This window comes from Oncorhynchus kisutch, linkage group LG19, assembly GCF_002021735.2.
Source record: "Oncorhynchus kisutch isolate 150728-3 linkage group LG19, Okis_V2, whole genome shotgun sequence".
Classification (NCBI taxonomy): domain Eukaryota; kingdom Metazoa; phylum Chordata; class Actinopteri; order Salmoniformes; family Salmonidae; genus Oncorhynchus; species Oncorhynchus kisutch.
Window position 1 is genome coordinate 6,236,525 of NC_034192.2, and position 18,546 is coordinate 6,255,070.

General features: G+C 41.2%; 2 protein-coding genes across 2 annotated transcripts; one reads left to right on the forward strand and one right to left on the reverse strand.

Moving 5' to 3' along the window:
* The first annotated feature begins 5,270 nt into the window (after positions 1 to 5,270).
* Positions 5,271 to 9,963, forward strand: LOC109896672 (WASH complex subunit 3). Its single transcript, XM_020490970.2, has 6 exons — positions 5,271 to 5,469; positions 5,681 to 5,845; positions 5,991 to 6,137; positions 7,617 to 7,715; positions 7,805 to 7,869; positions 8,012 to 9,963. Exons 1-6 carry the CDS (start codon positions 5,419 to 5,421, stop codon positions 8,106 to 8,108), a joined length of 624 nt encoding a protein of 207 aa, XP_020346559.1. The 5' UTR covers positions 5,271 to 5,418; the 3' UTR covers positions 8,109 to 9,963.
* On the reverse strand, positions 9,532 to 15,730 carry LOC109896671 (DNA damage-regulated autophagy modulator protein 1-like). Its single transcript, XM_020490969.2, has 7 exons — positions 15,452 to 15,730; positions 13,868 to 13,935; positions 13,372 to 13,514; positions 13,115 to 13,292; positions 12,977 to 13,014; positions 11,193 to 11,285; positions 9,532 to 11,108 (listed from the first exon to the last, which is right to left on the reverse strand). The coding sequence occupies exons 1-7, from the start codon at positions 15,586 to 15,588 to the stop codon at positions 11,070 to 11,072; spliced, it is 696 nt and encodes a 231-aa protein (XP_020346558.1). The 5' UTR covers positions 15,589 to 15,730; the 3' UTR covers positions 9,532 to 11,069.
* Positions 15,731 to 18,546: the final 2,816 nt, after the last annotated feature.

Here is an 18,546-nt window from a genome sequence, read left to right on the forward strand (position 1 = left end):
GACAAATATGACTATTATCATTACTGCTGGGGTATGGCTATAATGATGGCCTGTTCTTGTCTGATTATCCCCCAATGCAGTAGTAGACTGCCCTTTCTTTCCTTCTCCTGCCCACTCCAATATGCAGCACTCAGGGTTGTACCTCTGCCAGCTCTCTCTCTCTCTCTGTCTCTCTTATTCTCCCTTTCTTTCTGTCTGTCTGCCCTTCTCTCTCTCTCTCGCTCTCCCTCTGTCTCTCTCTCTCTTTATCTTTCTCTCTCTTTCTCTCTCTCTTCCGCCCCCCTGAACTCATTGACCAGGAAAAGGCTTGTTTTCACTCACAGGGATTCTGGACAGGGAAGAGGTGTTGACAGCATCCTCTGTCTGGACTGACCTGCCAAACAACCAGGCTAGAGGTAAAGACAATGGTCCAGCATACAGATGAGTATATGAGAAAGATAAGCATTTCAAGTTCACACGAGGACACACAGGGGGCGGAGAGAGCAGTTAGAATCTGTGCTCTCAACCCTGTTTCATTCTTCTCCTTCATAGCATTGATCTTAATTGGGGTGAACCATTCCCTCTTGATTAGTTTGAGATGGCTCTTGTGAGTTAGGCTGTACTTTTCTGATCAGTGATTTAAACCCAAACATCTTCATATGAACTAAGCAAACTAAGCTATTCATTGTGTGAGAGAGGGGGTAATTATGTTTTTTTTTACTCAGTATTTAATCTACTCAGTGATGTGAAGTGGGTTTAAATGAAAAAGAGGGGTGTGGTGCTGATGCTTGTGCATGGGGTATCAAAATCATATTTCGGTGCCATACCATGTCTGTTCATATGGAAGAAATGAAGGTGCGTCATGGAGCAGCAGAGCGAGAGGGGTGCTTGTTTTGATACTTGCCGTTGCCGCAGCAACATGTAGGGGTCACAAATGTTTCGGTGAAGTGGGCAGGAAATTCCATGGCGCCTGTTGATGATCAAATCCCAATTTAAATACTGTTCTATGATAGTTTAACTATCCATGTCAGATTGATGAACATGCTGGATTCTACTGAGAGAATGTTTTCAGAACTAGCCTTGTGTTCTCAGAAGGAGGGTTGCAAAATTCCACGAACTTTCAATAAATTCCCTGGTTTTCCGAAAATTTTGGTTGGAGGATTCCCGGAGTCAGGAGGGAATAAGCAGGAAGTCCGCAATCCTCCAACCAGGATTTCTGGAAACACCAAGGAATTTATTGAAAGTTCCTGGAATTATGAAACCCTACTCAGAAACATTCAGAAATCATGTTAACATAGCAAATCATACCCAGCTACCAGGGTATCAGGTCAATATCTCTGGAAATGGTGATACAGGAGAAAGCTATTCCTCAACTTGCAGGATGGCAGTTCTATTATTAAGAGCCATGTATTCATTATCAATGTTTAATAATGCTGTCATTATTAAGTCACTGTCAAAATGCCAAAACTCTCTCTTTTACGACACATAGGAAAGTCCCTCTGAGACTATTCATCCTATCAGTGTCAACGTGCTTACAGACACAGGATTCTGTCAAAACAGTGAACACTGCAAATCCTGGGTGATGCAATCATACCAATACAATTCAAGTATGCACAAGTTGCCAGTTAGTTCAACGAGTGCACTTGATGTAGGAAAAAGCCTGAGAAACATAGCTTTTTAATTACTGTAAGCTGTCTATGCCCCACCACACTACACTCTCAGAGGACCCCCTTTAAGTAAGAAACCTGTTCATTCTGTAAGTATCCCTATAGAGAAGTATTCCCTCCTGCAGAAAGCCCTGTCAGCAGAGTTAACGTGTTTGTGTGAAACATGTATGGGAAGCTCTCAATCAAATGTATTTCCAACGCCCTTTTTACATCAGCCGATGTCACAAAGTGCTATACAGAAACCCAGCCTAAAACTCCAAACAGCAAGCAATGCAGATGTAGAAGCACGGTGGCTAGGAAAAACTCCCTAGAAAGGCAGGAACCTAGGAAGAAACCTAGAGAGGAACCAGGCTCTGAGGGGTGGCCAGTCCTCTTCTGGCTGTGCTGGGTTGAGAATATAACAGTACATGGCCAAGATGTTCAAACGTTCATAGATGACCAGCAGGGTCAAATAACAATAACAACCACAGTGGTTGTAGAGGATGCAACAGGTCAGCACCTCAGGAGAAAATGTCAGTTGGCTTTTCATAGCCGAGCATTCAGAGTTATAGACAGCAGGTGCGGTAGAGAGAGTCGAAAACAGCAGGTCCGGGACAAGGTAGCACGTCCGGTGAACAGTTCAGGGTTCCATATCCGCAGGCAGAACAGTTGAAGCTGGAGCAGCAGCACAACCAGGTGGACTGGGGAAAGCAAGGAGTCATCAGGCCAGGTAGTCCTGAGGCATGGTCCCATGGCTCAGGTCCTCCGGGAGGGGAGGGAGAGGGAGAGAGAATTAGAGGAAGCACACTTAAATTCCCACAGGACACCGGATAAGACAGGAGAAATACTCCAGAAATAACAGACTGACCCTAGCCCCAATCCCACAGGACACCGGATAGCATAAATACTGGAGGCTGAGACTGGAGGGGTCGGGAGACACTATGGCCTCGTCCGACAATACCCCCGGACAGGGCCAACCAGGCATGATATAACCCCACCCACTTTGCCAAAGCACAGCCCCCACACCACAAGAGGGATATCTTCAAACCACCAACTTACTACCCTGAGACAAGGCTGAGTATAGCCCACGAAGATCTCCCCCATGGCACGAACCCGAGGGGGGCGCCAAAGAGGCAAAGAATCCTGGTGGAGAGAGGGGAACCAGCTAGGCAGTGACAGCAAGGGCGGTTCGTTGCTCCAATGCTTTTCCGTTCACCTTCACACCCCTGGGCCGGACTACACTCAATCATAGGACCTACTGAAGAGATGAGTCTTCAATGAAGACTTAAAGGTTGAGACCGAGTCTGCGTCGCTCACATGGATAGGCAGACCATTCCATAAAAATGTAGCTCTATAGGAGAAAGCCCTGCCTCCAGCTGTTTGCTTAGAAATTCTCGGGACAATAGGGAGGCCTGCGTCTTGTGACCGTAGCGTACGTCTGAGAGATAGGTAGGAGCAAGCCCGTGTAAGGCTTTGTAGGTTAGTAGTTACACCTTGAAATCAGCCCTAGCCTATACAGGAAGCCAGTGTAGAGAGGCTAGCACTGGAATAATATGATCACATTTTTTGGTTCTAGTCAAGATTCTAGCAGTCGTGTTTAGCACTAACTGAAGTTTATTTAGTGCTTTATCCGGGTAGCCGGAAAGTAGAGAATTGCAGTAGTCTAATCTAGAAGTGACAAAAGCATCGATTAACTTTTCTGCATCATTTTTGGACAGAACGTTTTCTGATTTTTGCAATGTTACGAAGATGGAAAAAAGCTGTCCTTGAAATTGCCTTGATGTGTTCATCAAAAGAGAGATCAGGGTCCAGAGTAACGCTGAGGTCCTTCACAGTTTTATTTGAGACGACTGTACAACCATCAAAATAAATTGTCAGATCCAACAGAAGACCTCTTTGTTTCTTGGGACCTAGAACTAGCATCTCTGTTTTGTCTGAGTTTAAAAGTAAAACGTTTGCCTCCATCCACTTCCTTATGTCTGAAACACAGGCTTCCAGAGATGGCAATTTTGGGGCTTCACCATGTTTCATCAAAATGTACAGCTGTGTATCGTCCACATAGCAGTGAAAGTTAACATTATGTTTGCGAATAACATCACCAAGAGGTAAAATATATAGTGTAAACTATAGTGGTCCTAAAACAGAACCTTTAGGAACACCGAAACTTACAGTTACTTTGTCAGAGGACAAGCCATACACAGAGACAAACTGATATCTTTCCGACAGATAAGATCTAAACCAGGCCAGAACTTGTCTGTGTAGACCAATTTGGGTTTCCAATCTCTACAAAAGAATATCATGATCGATGGTGTCAAAAGCAGCACTAAGGTCTAGGAGCACAAGGACAGATGCAGAGCCTTGGTCTGACACCATTAAAAGGTTATTTACCACCTTCACGAGTGCAGTCTCAGTGCTATGATGAGGTCTTAAACCAGACTGAAGCGTTTTATACATTGTCTTCAGGAAGGCAGTGAGTTGCTGCGCTACAGATTTTTCTACCATTTTTGAGTGGAATGGGAGATTCAATATAGGCCGAGAGTTTTTTATATTTTCTGGTTTGTCTTTTTCACCAGAGGCTTTATTACTGCCACTTTTAGTGAGTTTGGTACACATCTGGTGGATAGGGAGCTGTTTATTATGTTCAACATAGGAGGGCCAAGCACAGGAAGCTCTAACAGAGCAGTTCACTCCTCACGGTATGATAGAGTGGCTTGGGGGTAAGGGGGTAACCATCCACTGCTCACTGCTTGGCGGAGGGTGTGTGTGTGGGGGGGGGGGGGGGTGTTGCGGTACTCCTCTGCCCGCTGCCTGGCTCAGAGTATGTCCAGGGAAGAGGCTCTGCCAGGCCTCAATTATGGGGGAGTCATCCAGGACACACTGAAGCAATTACAGTCCCGTATAAATCAATATGCTGCTGGTTTAAAAAGTGATCTGCTCCCAACACTCTCTGGATAGGTTCTGACTCAGGAGGTCAGTTTAGATTTTTTTGTTGAGTTCTTCATAACAATTTTTTTGAAACTGGGCAGAGACTGTTCCTGCCTGTTGAACTAGGTTGAATTGGCATGGACTGGGCTTTCAGATTTGTTTCATGATCAGGTGGGCAATGCTGGGCATGGACTATGGCTTCAGTTTGCTCTTGGGTCAGGTTAGAGGGTTCCATTTCAAATCAAACGGTTGGAATCGTTGTAGAGTTCAGATTGAGGTCAAGTTGGACAGCATTTTTGGTTTCCTGTGTCCTGTAATCAGGCATGATCCAATGCAACACACGTGCGTGCACTCACATTGTGGGTTGTCTCTAAAAGACGATAGCATCTGAGGCATCATCAAAATTAAGTTGTCAAATAATTTGTGTTGATGGCTTTATCCATTAACTCATCATCTCTGCAAACCATTTTACACAGTAACTAAGTCCTCCTTGCCTGGATCAACAGAATTGTGACTTGTTTTGAGACACTGCACATGTATTAACCATTATACTGTACTCCCTCCTTGTGGTGCATTGAACACACTACATTTGTGGCAATGAACTGTTAACCCTCCAGTTCAGGAGATGGAGGTATGCACCTTCAGACTTGGGTTCATTTTGATTTCCAATAAAGAAGTAGAAAACTAAGCACCTCATTGGCTGATATACCCGGAAGAGCAGAAGAATAGTGACGTCAGACTTGGGTCACAGTGAAGTCACATGAGGCGTAATAAAATGTCGATTTCGCTTTTGCAGATTTTCAGTAAGATATTACTATTAAACAAAGTAATAGCGAGTTAATCGATAGTTTGCCAAAACGATAAAAACATGGACGAGGACGGTTTACCTATTGTGGGATCAGGAATAGATCTGACCAAGGTGAGTGTTTTCCGTAGCCGAAGTTATCTTGGTGGCTACTGTAGCTAAATTAGCCATGATAGGGTCAGCTTGTTTTGTAAACAAGCCAAATAATGTAATCAAGTAAATGTTGTATCTAACGAGTATGTGGAGTAAATGTTTTTGAACTCCCCAACTCTGTAAGTAAATAAACATTGTATTTTTCCCATGATACTGAATGATATGGTCACAGGTCCCAGCCATACAACAGAGGAGAGTCGTTGCCTATCTCAACCAGTTCATAGTGCACACTGTCCGCTTTCTCAATCGTTTTTCGACAGTTTGCGAAGAGAAACTTGCATGCATATCTCTTCGGATACAGCAGATTGAAACTACCCTCAGCATTTTGGAAGCAAAGGTAGGTAACCCAGCTTCTGTATGTGTTTTGTATACAATAATATGACTTTACTCTTGTCTTTGATGTTGTTCTACTGTTATGTGCTTTGCTGCTCTGGGCATACCAATATGATAATGTCAGTGCGTCCTGATTTTGTTCTATGTAGCTCTCCTCTATTCCTGGTTTGGAGGATGTCAGGGTGGAGGGTGTTGGTCAGCGGCCAGCTACAGAGGTTAATGGTCCAGTCGCAGTTGTGGTCCCAAGTCAACCAGAGACCCCTATAGCTGTGCCTGTGCCATTGCCACCTTCTGAGGTAACGCGCCCTATTCCCCACCCACCCCCCACCCACACACACACACACACACACACACACACGGTGCCTTCAGAAAGTACTCATACCCTTGATTTTAATTATATATTTTATCCTGCATCTATATACAATACCCCATAATGACAAAGTGAAAACATGTTTTTAGAAATGTTTGCTAATTTATTGGAAATGAAATATAGAAATGTCTCATTTACATAAGTATTCTCACCCTTTTGCTATGACACTCCAAATTGAGCTCAGGTGCATCCAATCCTTGAGATGAAAATATGGAACTACCCAGACTCTGCCAGGGAGGTCACAAGACCCAAATGACCACTCTGACAGAACTACATAGTTCCTTGGCTGAGATGGGAGAACTTGTCAGAAGGACAACAGTCTCTAAAGCACTTTAACAATCTGGGTTTTATGGGAGAGGGACCAGACGGAAGCCACTCCTGAGAAAAAGGCACATGACTGCACGCCTGGAGTTTGCAAAAAGGCACATGAAAGACTGAGCTCATAAGACAAAAGATTATGTGATCTGAGACAAAAATATAACTCTTTGGCCTGAATGCAAAGCGCTATGCCGGGAGAGAACCTGGCACAGCTCATCACCCGTCTAACACCATCCCTACTGTGAAGCATGGTGGTGGCAGCATCATGCTATGGGGATGCTTTTCAGTGGCAGGGAGACTGGTTAGGATAGAGGGAACAATGAATGGAGCCAAATACAGGCAAATCCTTGTTGAGAACCTGCAAACTACCTTAGACTGGGGCAACGATTTACGTTCCAATAGGGCAATGACCCAAAGCATACAGTCAAAGTGCTTGAGTGGCCCAGCCATAGACCAGACTTTGATACCATTAAATCTGTGGAAAGACTTGAAGATTGCTGTTCCCTATCTAATTTAACAGAGCTTGAGAAAATCTGCAAGGGAGAAAATCCTAAAATCCAGAAGTGCAAAGCTGACAGACATTGAAGACGACTCACAGCTGTAATTGCTGCCAAAGGTGCTTTCACATAGTATTAACTCGGGTGAATACATATGTAAATGAGATATTTCTGTATTTAATTTTCTATATATTTGTAAAAATGTCTAAACATGTTTTCACTTTGTCATTGTGGAGTATTGTGAATACTTTCTGATGGCACCACACACACAGTAATTGTGTAGTTGGCTTATGCACACAACTACATATATTTAAATCAGTGGAGGCTGCTGAGGGGGGGGGGGCGGCTCATAACAATGGCCGGAACGGAGCGAATTTAACGGCATCAAACACTAAGAAACCATGTTTGATGTATTTGATACCATTCCACTGATTCCGCTCCAGCTATTACCACGAGCCCGTCCTCCCCAATTAAGGTGCCACCAACCTCCTGGGATTTCAACATATCCATTTTGATGGAGCAATAACTTAAAGACTTGGTGTATTTGTGCACGATGGAAATACTGAATTGCAGTATTGACTCTATTGTAGGCTTCTCCAAACATAACAGAACCAAGAGCAGCAGGAGACAGTTGGATGACTGTGGCCAAGGACCCACGCTATGCCAGATATCTCAAGATGGTGCAAGTGGTAAGTCTCTCTCTATACATTGTCATATTCTGTAGAAATGTGAAATCTGTTCAATGAAATCCGTAATTTAGAAAACTATTCAAAAACAGGGTGTTCCGGTTATGGCGATAAAGAATAAAATGGTCCAGGAAGGTTTGGATCCCAACCTGCTTGAGTGAGTGTGTTTACATTACGTCTTAGTAATATCTGTATTCTCATACCTCGTAATCCAATACGTTTTGTTTCATACCCACATCTGAATGTCATAAAATGTATTTTAAATAACCGTGGTGATTGCTACATGTTTCTGTATGCAGCACACCAGATGCACCTGTGCCTGATGCCGTCAAAAAGAAAACACTGGATCACGATGATGACAGCGACGATGGCAGTGAGTCATCTTTCAGCGATTGATCTGCTGTCTTAGCCATGAAGCTGCCTATAGGGAACTTCCTTCCCTGTCACCTGTGCTCCAGGCCTTTTCCACTGTGCTGCTGCAGGGGCACAGAAGGACTAGATGCCAGTGTGCTTGACAGGCAGAACTACAGTGCTACCAGACAGAAAGTCCCACTTCTGTGGAAGGGATCTGCAGGGATGCATGGGACTTACAAAAACAGGCAGATTGTTAAGTAGCTGAAATCGCATTGTAGATAGAGTGAATGTCAACGAGAAAGACCTGATAATGTTTATGTCCAGGTCAGCCACTGATCTTGTGAATGTTATATTTTTGTTTCCATTTCTTCTCCTGAAACATTTGATTGGTCATGGACATGGTGTGTCTTCATTTACATAGTTTAGCAGTAATGACAACCATGGAAAGTACTAACCAGATAATCGATTAGTAATTGACCATTATTTTCTTAAGATTGCACTGGGCAAACATGCCTCTGCCCCATGTCAGTATCATGTGAACATTCCAATGCCTTTGAAAGAGATTGTGGGGCGGCAGGTAGTCTAGCGGTTAAGGGCGTTGGGCCAGTAACCGGAATGTTGCTGGTTGGAATCCCAGAGCCAACTAGGTGAAACATCTGTCTGTGCCCTTGAGCAAAGCACTTATTGCTCCTGTAAGTCGCTCTGGATAAGAGTGTCTGCTAAAAGACAAATGTAATTGTGCTTTAGTGACATTTGTTATATTATTTTGACAGTGATGTCTGCATGTTACAACTTATCACCCTCTCACAAGTGTATCTCATGTCCATAATAATGTTTGTGATAACATTTGATGGGTACTATTTTATACTACAACTGCTGTATGAAGGATGTCAAGCAGAAATGTTGAGGACTGTTCTCTGGCCGATTATTAGTTTTTAATTGAGACATTACACTGTTGAAATGTAAATGTTCCTGGAGTGAACAATGTGAAGGATAAATTAAGAAAATTGCACTTTTGGGTAAATATATAATGGAAAGAACACCACTACTTGTGAGCAATGGTACTGTGTAAGGCCAAATTAACAGTAGTACCTAATGTGAATTGCCCTCAATCTTCTAAAATGGTGCATCTTAATCCCAGATGTAACTATGTGTGACTAACCATGTTAGCAAGGCTTTCAGGCCATTGATTCCCTCTGCATTATGCCGTTAAGACAAGAGTTTTATACAACATCTCTCATCCAAACAAATGCTCAGAGATCCAATTCATCTTCACATTGTTTGTAGTTGTCTCTGGGTAGAACACTGCAATGATGGATTTTTTTCAATTGATTAAGAAAGTGGGTAGATGGAGAGGTGTTAGAAGATTGGAAAGCACGTTGTTCACAAGCGCAAGGCAAGCAGCATTGAGATCTGAGTGTTTATGCAGTTTAGCTGTAAAAATAAAGACCACATTTTACCTAAAGATATGTGGACATAATTTTATTCAAACAGTTTTTTTGTTGTTGGGAACATAGAAATACTTCACATACAGTAGCCCTGTATGTATTCTGAGTTATTCCATAGATATGCCTAAATACCCTGAGAAACAATAGTTTTTCTTGAGAAAAATACCTAACTAGAAAAATATTTACATTCTAATATAAAACAATTAACCTTGGAGTAGGTAAATATACATACAGCCTCTATCCATAAACTAGTGATGCGTGAAATTCATTTTCTTAACTTGATCTTGTGATTTTCTTGTTCAATACTGACCTTTACCACCTGGATGAGTTTTTCATTAACCCAACAAATTCTAGAATTGCTGTTCACAGGATGTATTAATCAAGTAATCATTCAGATAATCTCATACAGTTCATTTGGAAAGTATTCGCACCTTCCCTTTTTTCAACATTTTGTTACGTTACAGCCTTATTCTAAAATGGATATTTTCCTGATCAATCTACACATAATACCCCATAATGACAAAGCAAAAACACTTTTTTTTATTTATTTTAAATACCTTACTTAAATAAGTATTCAGATCCTTTGTTATGAGACTTGAAGTTGAGCTCAGGTGGATCCTGTTTCCATTGATTGTCTTTGAGATGGTTTTAGAACTCGATTGGAGTCCACCTGTGGTAAATTCAATTGATTGGATATGATTTGGAAAGGCACACACCTGTCTATATAAGGTCCTACAGTTGACAGTGAATGTCAGAGCAAAAACCAAGTCATGAGGTCAAAGCAATTGTCTGTAGGGCTCTGAGACAGGTTTGTGTTGAAGCACAGACCTGGGGAAGGGTACCAAAACATTTCTGCAGCATTGAAGGTCCCCAAGAAAACTGGCCACCATCATTCTTAAATGGAAGAAGTTTGGAACCACCAAGACTCTTCCTAGAGCTGGCCACCTGGCCAAACTGAGCAATCGGGGGAGAAGGACCTTGGTCAGGAAGGTAACCAAAAACTTGATGGTTACTCTGTCAGAGCTCCAGAGTTCTTTGGAGATGGGAGAACCTTCCAGAATGACAACCATTTTTGCAGCACTCCACAAATCAGGCCTTTATGGTAGAGTGGCCAGATAGAAGCCACTCCTCAGAAAAAGGCAGCCTGCTTGGAGTTTGCCCAAAGGCAGCTAAAGGACTCTCAGATAATGAGAAACAAGATTCTCTGGTCAGAAGTAACAAACATTGAACTATTTGGGCTGAATGCCAAGAATCTCGTTTGGAGGAATACAATGAAGCATGGTGGTAGCAGCATCATGCTGTGGGGATGTTTTTCAGTGGCAGGGACTGGGAGACTAGTGAGGATCTAGGGAAAGATGCATAGAAATCCTTGATGAAAACCTGCTCCAGAGCACTCAGAATCGCAGACTGGGGTGAAGGTTCACCTTCGAACAGGACAACGACCCTAAGCACACAGACAACACAACGCAGGAGTGGCTTCGGGACAAGCCTCTAAATGTCCTTGAGTGGCCCAGCCAGAGCCCGGACTTAAACCCGATGGAACATCTCTGCTTTGTCAGGAAACAAACTCTGTTCTCAGCTTCAGAGTAAACTTCTGTAAAAAAACAAGACAAAGAGGAATAACTCATAAAGGAGAAGAAAATGACAATCATTCACACCACAATGACAGAAAACTCACTTTAAAGTCATGGATGTAGGTGAAGAAGAAGAAGATGAAGCTGAAGACCATGATCCACTCACTCACAGCACTCACCAGATGGAACACATTGTCCTGTAATAACAGGAAGGGTCGGATAGAGACTGATATTGTCACGTATAGCTTCTCTGGCCTATGAAGCCTACAGTTGAAGTCGGAAGTTTACATACACCTTAGCCAAATACATTTAAACTCAGTTTTTCACAATTCCTGACATTTAATCCTAGTAAAAAATTCCCTGTCTAAGGTCAGTTAGGATCACCACTTTATTTTAAGAATGTGAAATGTCAGAATAATAGTAGAGAGAATGATTTATTTCAGCTTTTATTTCTTTCAGCACATTCCCAGTGGGTCAGACGTTTACATACGCTCAATTAGTATTTGGTAGCATTTCCTTTAAATTGTTTAACTTGGGTCAACGTTTCAGGTAGCCTTCCACAAGCTTCCCACAATAAGTTGGGTGAATTTTGTCCCATTCCTCCTGACAGAGCTGGTGTAACTTGAGTTAGGTTTGTAGGCCTCCTTGCTCGCACACGCTTTTTCAGTTCTGCCCACAAATTTTCTATGGGATTGAGGTCAGGGCTTTGTGATGGCCACTCCAATACCTTGACTTTGTTGTCCTTAAGCCATTTTGCCACAACTTTGGAAGTATGCTTGGGGCCATTGTCCATTTGGAAGACCCATCTGCGACCAAGCTTTAACTTCCTGACTGATGTCTTGAGATGTTGCTTCAATATATCCACATAATTTTCCTCATGATGCCATCTCTTTTGTGAAGTGCACCAGTCCCTCCTGCAGCAAAGTACCCCCACAACATGATGCTGCCACCCCCGTGCTTCTCCCCCTTTTTCCTCCAAACATAATGATGTTCAATATGGCCAAACAGTTCTATTTTTGTTTCATCAGACCAGAGGATATTTCTCCAAAAAGTACAATCTTTGTCCTCAAAAAGTATGATCTTTGTCCCCATGTGCCGTTGCAAACCGTAGTCTGGCTATTTATGGCGGTTTTGGAGCAGTGCCTTCTTCCTTGCCGACCGGCCTTTCAGGTTATGTCGTATAGGACTCGTTTTACTGTGGATATAGATACTTTGTACCCAATTCCTCCAGCATCTTCACAAGGTAATTTGCTGTTGTTCTGGGATTGATTTGCAGTTTTCGCTCCAAAGCACGTTCATCTCTAGGAGATAGAACGCATCTCCTTCCTGAGCGGTATGACGGCTGCGTGGTCCCCTGGTGTTTATACTTGCGTACTATTGTTTGTACAGATGAACGTGGTACCTTCAGGCATTTGGAAATTGCTCCCATGGATGAACCAGACTTGTGGAGGTCTACAATTTTTCTTCTGAGTTCTTTTGATTTTCCCATCAAGGAAAGAGGCACTGAGTTTGAAGGTCGGCCTTGAAATAAATCCACAGGTACACCTCCAATTGACTCAAATGGTGTCAATTAGCCTATCAGAAGCTTCTAAAGCCATGACATCATTTTCTGGAATTTTCCAAGCTGTTTAAATGCAGTCTACTTAGTCTATGTAAACGTCTGACAAACTGGAATTGTGATACAATGAATTTTAAGTGAAATAATCTGTCTGAAAACAATTGTTGGACAAATTACTTGTGTGGTTGGAGTGGTTGAAAAACGAGTTTAAATGACTCCAACCTAATTGTATGTAAACTTCCAAATTCAACTGTATATGGATCCAGAATGTTGTCCATCTTTGTTGTTTGTGTGAGTTGTGTTCTTGGTAAAGATGTGCTCATACTGTACCTTGTCTTCAGTTCTATGCAGTAAGGCACAGATAATAGCTGGTTGAAAAATGAAGGAGACCTTTTATTTGATAAAACAATGATCATTCATGATTAAAATAATTTAAACACAATGGATTACTATTGTTTTCAAGGATACTGGGGGGGACTGCCAGGAAGGCCATGGTTGCCATTCCTGTGCGCACACGACACAAGGCCAAGGAACATCCATAGGGGAAGGCCTTATAGGATATAATGGACTGGAGGATGGTGTACAACACACCAGAAACGAAGAAGAGTATTGCACCTGCATCATGAACTTGAATAATTGTTGTTTCCTGGGGTAAAAGAACACACCAGAGAGATCATGTATTGAATATGACACTCCATCTTCTCACTTAAGAGGTGACAACCTACCTGGAAAGTAGCGACAAAACACATCCCCAAACAAGAAAGCATTCCAATCCAGAATGCACCCTGGTTCAGTGCTGGGGGCACACCACCTGCTGTCTCATTGAGCTTCTCCACAAACTTGTATCTGGTATACATGGTGGCCATACCTGTAGAGGATTTGGTATGGCACATGGAGTGAATGTTTTTATTTTAAAATGTCACATTTAGACAGTATTCGCTCACAGGTTACTGTAGGGCAATGTAAAACATGCAATATTTATGCATTTATTTAATTTGCACTTTAAAACATAGGGAACTTATATGTAATACTCAGTAAAATGATATTATACCATTGATCCCAACCTTTTGTTACCATGCATTTCTACTTTAATTTTCAAAAAAATGTGAAGTGTTACTAAAGCGTTTGGCATAGTTGCTGAACTGGAAAAACCCATGAGGTTGTTTAAGCTAAGACAAAAACAAAAGGCCTTTCATGGGTTTAGTGTCTTTCTGTGCTCACCTGCAAATGCAGTGATGACCGTCATCAAGCCAAAGATACAACTCTCTGGGGGTTCAGCCCCAATTTCACTAAAGAAAAGAAGAGTTCAGGTTTAATGGATGTAATTCTGCAGTGTCTAGAGGGCATTTTAAAACTGTTGATATGTTTAAGGCCCAGTGCAGTCCAAAACTAGATTTTTTTCTGTGCTTTATATTTCCACACTATGAGGTTGGAACAATACTGTGAAATTGTGAACATGTTGACAATGCCCTTTTAGTGTAAGAGCTTGTCCCCTTTAAAAGTCAAGTAAGGAAACACACTGGCTAGTAAGTAGTTCACAGGCCTCTACGCAGTTGGCTACACAGCTGGGACCTGGGTAGCCCAACAGGCACAAGATTGTGTTATTATTCCTTTGAAGTTGTTTGTCATACGACATCAGGAAGAACTACGCCCTCTAGGGTTCTAGGCGCTAGGACCTGGGTAGCAGCCAATGACTGTGGGTGGCAGCCAAGTATTGGTCTGAACTGGGGAAAACCAAACTGATTTATTTTTGTCGCTACAGTCGGGGGTGTAGTGGAGGCTATACACCGTATACCCATTTCTCTAGGCATCACTACATCACTGGCTTCAATGTGATACATGTTTCACTTATACAGTTAATCTACATCTGTTGTTTACGAAGCATGTGACAAATAACATTTGATTTGACTTCTTTATTATTTAAATCAGTGTGTGTAATGGAAATATGTTTTTATTAGCACTCATCAAAAGCTGTAATTATTAAGGGAAATTGTATCACATTGTATGTAACCAGTGGTGTTATGGTGCCTGGAAAAGTGGGTATACTGTAATGTTGCCCTAAATTTCCCAAACGGCCCTCCCAGCGAAGGAAAGGAAAAATTCTGTTTTCTATATATTTTCCGACAGATTTTTAGGTTTTGACTCTCAAAAGCACACTATTTAACAGAAAAACAGAACAAATGGGATGTTCTTAGTCCACAACAATGTTAATCCACATCAGGAGAATTGTTGAGGTCTGAGTTCCCCCAATTCATTGCGCACCTAGCAAGAAACTTTATAAACTAGCAGTGTTTCTGTAGGCTACTGTACAATGACCGATATGTGAATGCCCAGCCGATTGAGACAAATCATTGTGATGCAATCCTTGCGGTCAATGTTTAATTGGGAATGTGTTTTGGGAAGCCTTTAGGCATGTTTATTCAAACAAAGCATGATGATTGAATTGCGCATCGTCAATATTCAACCAAGACATCGAAGTCGACCAGCCTACTTGGGTTGCATACCCATTGTTGCATTGATTAGCATGTACTGGTACCCAGTTGAGAGCTGAGCGCTCTTGATGCCTGACAAATTAGATTCTGTTGAAACTAGGCTGTGAATATATTTCACTTGCTTTGCGTTTGTCTAGGCTACTTTGTGCACGATTTGTATATTGTACTACGTAATTGATAAGGCGCAGGCCTATCCCTCCACTACATGTGTAATCTTATTAACGGTTTGATAAAGAAAGGCAGTTCGTGGAAAATAAAAACTAATAAGCAACAAAAATAATAGCCTATAATTTTGTTCTAAATTCTTACTTACCTTATATAGGGTAAGATGAAACCCAAATCATGCTCGAACAATGCAATTATGTAGGAGACAATAAACGTGCTGGATGACCAGATGACCAAAAAAACTGGTAAAAAGCACATTCCCTTCATGTCCATGAACCAAAACATATTGTCAACAATAAGGAAAAGTTACAACACAGACAGACCGACCTTGAGTGCAATTTATAAAGACATAGAAACTCTTCCGATCATTTCCGCATGTGACAGAAAACAACACTCAGCCGTGCATACCAGAGTGGGTATCATAAATATTCACCCGCTTGTATTTTTTCCGCATTTTGTTGCGTTACACAGTGGGATTGAAATTCATTGAATTGTTAGTTTTTTCTCTCTCTCAATGATCTACACAAAATACTCTGTAGTGTTAAATTGGAAGACATTTTTCAAAAAATAAACGTAATTAATGAAAATTAAAACACTCATATTATATTTCTATTATATCTATTATATTATATATATTCGATAACTATTCACCCCCTGAGTCAATACATGTTAGAAATACATTTGGCAGCGATTACAGCTGTGTCTTATTGAGTAAGTCTCTAAAGAGCTTTGCAAACCTGCATTGTGACATTTTTGCCCCTTGTTTTCAAAATTCTTCAAGCTCTGTCAAGGTGTTGGGAATCATGATTAAACAGCAGTTTAAATCTTGCCATAGATTTTCAAGCAGATTAAAGTCAAAACTGTCATTTGGCCACTCGGGAACATTCACTGTCTTCCTGGTAAGCAACTCCAGTATAGATTTGTCCTGCTGAAAGGTGAATTCCTTGCCAGTGTAAAGCAGACTGAAGCAGTTTTTTTTTGTTGTCTAGGATTTCTGCCTGTTTATGCCATGTTCACCTCCTAGTCGGAACTAGCAACTGTGCAATTTCGACGTGTGTAATTACAACCAGTTAGCATGTTGGACATTTCTGATAAGGCTTTGCATTAACTTCTTATGGCTGGGGGCAGTATTGAGTAGCTTGGATGAATAAGGTGCCCAGAGGAGCCCAGAGTAAACTGCCTGCTACTCAGTCCCAGTTGCTAATATATGCATATTATTAGTATATTTGGATAGAAAACACTCTGAAGTTTCTAAAACTGTTTGAATGATGTCTGTGAGTATAACAGAACTCATATGTCAGGCAAAAACCTGAGAAAAAATCCAACCAAGAAGTGGGAAATCTGAGGTTGGTCGTTTTTCAACTCCTTATTGAAGATACAGTGGGATATTGGTCATGTTGCACTTCCTAAGATTTCCACTAGATGTCAACAGTCTTTAGAACCTTGTTTGATGCTTCTACTGTGAAAGTTGGCAGAATGAGTCAGAGGTCTGCCAGAATGCCATGAGCTCGTGACGCTCGTTCACGTGAGAGCGAGCTCTGTTTCATTGAAATTCTACAGACAAAGCAATTCTCTGGTTGGAACATTATTGAAGATTTATGTTAAAAACATCCTAAAGATTGATTCTATACATCGTTTGACATGTTTCTACGGACTGTAACGGAACTTTTTGACTTTTCGTCTGCTCCTAGTGAACGCGCGTCATTAATTTTGATTTGTGTACTGAACGCGCTAAAAAAAGGAGCTATTTGGAACAAAACAAACATTTATTGTAGAACTGGGATTCCTGGGAGTACATTCTGATGTAGATCATCAAAGGTAAGTGAATATTTATAATGTTATTTCTGACTTCTGTTGACTGCACAATATGGCAGATATCTGTTTGGCTGTTTTGGTCTCTGAGCACCATACTCAGATTATTGCATGGTTTGCTTTTTCCATAAAGCTTTTTTGAAATCTGACACAGCGGTTACATTAAGGAGAAGTGTATCTGAAGTTCCATGTATAACACTTGTATTTTCATCAACATTTATGATGAGTATTTCTGTAAATTGATGTGGCTCTGCAAAATCACCGGATGTTTTGGAACTACTGAACATAACGCGCCAATGTATACTGAGATTTTTTTATATAAATAGGAACTTTATCGAACAAAACATACATGTATTGTGTAACATGAAGTCCTATGAGTGTCATCTGATGAAGATCAAAGGTTTGTGATTCATTCTCTCTATTTCTGATTTTTGTGACTCCTCCCTTTGGCTGGAAAAATTACTGTGTTTTTCTGTGAATAGGTGCTGACCTAACATAATCGTTTGTGGTGCTTTCGCCGTAAAGCCTATTTGAAATCAGACACTGTGGTGGGATTAACGAGAAGTGTATATTTAAAATGGTGTGAAATACCTATATGTTTGAGGAATTTTAATTATGGGATTTCTATTGTTTTGAATTTGGCGCCCTGCACTTTCACTGGCTGTTGTCATATCGATCCCGTTAGCGGGATCTCAGCCATAAGAAGATTTATTAAGGCCTAAAAGTGTATAATTTTTTTTGCAGTATTACTTTAGTGCCTTGTTGCATACAGGATGCATATTCTGTATATTTATATTCTTCTTTTCCCTCTGTCGTTTAGGTATTTATTGTGGAGTCACTACAATGTTGTTGATCCATCCCGTTTTCTCTCTTCAGAGCCAATTAACTCTGTAGCTGTTTTAAAATCCCCAATGGCCTTATGGTGACATCCCTAAGCAGCTTCATTTCTGTCCTGCAGCTCGGTTCAGAAAAGATAACTATATCTTTGTTGTGTCTGGGTGGTTTAGTATGCTACATCATCCACAGCATTATTATTATTATTATTAACATGACTATGCTTAAAGAGATATTCAATGTCTGATTTGTTATTGTTACCCAATTCACCAATCTTTGTTTCCCTATAAGGCTTTATGAAAAGCTCCCTGGTCTTTGTAGTTAAATCTGTGCTTAAAATGCAATACTTGATTGAGGGACATTACAGATGTATGTATGTGGGACAGAGGAAGGAGTAGTCATTCAAAAATGTCAACCCATATTATTTCACATAGAGGAGTCCATGTAATGTATGTCATTTGTTATGAAGCATTTTACTCCTAAACTAATTTAGTATTGCCTAAACAAAAGGGGTGAATACTTTTGTAACAACTATATTTTAGATATTACATTTTATTAATTTGTAGAATTTGTGTGTAGACTTATAAACTGGTGATT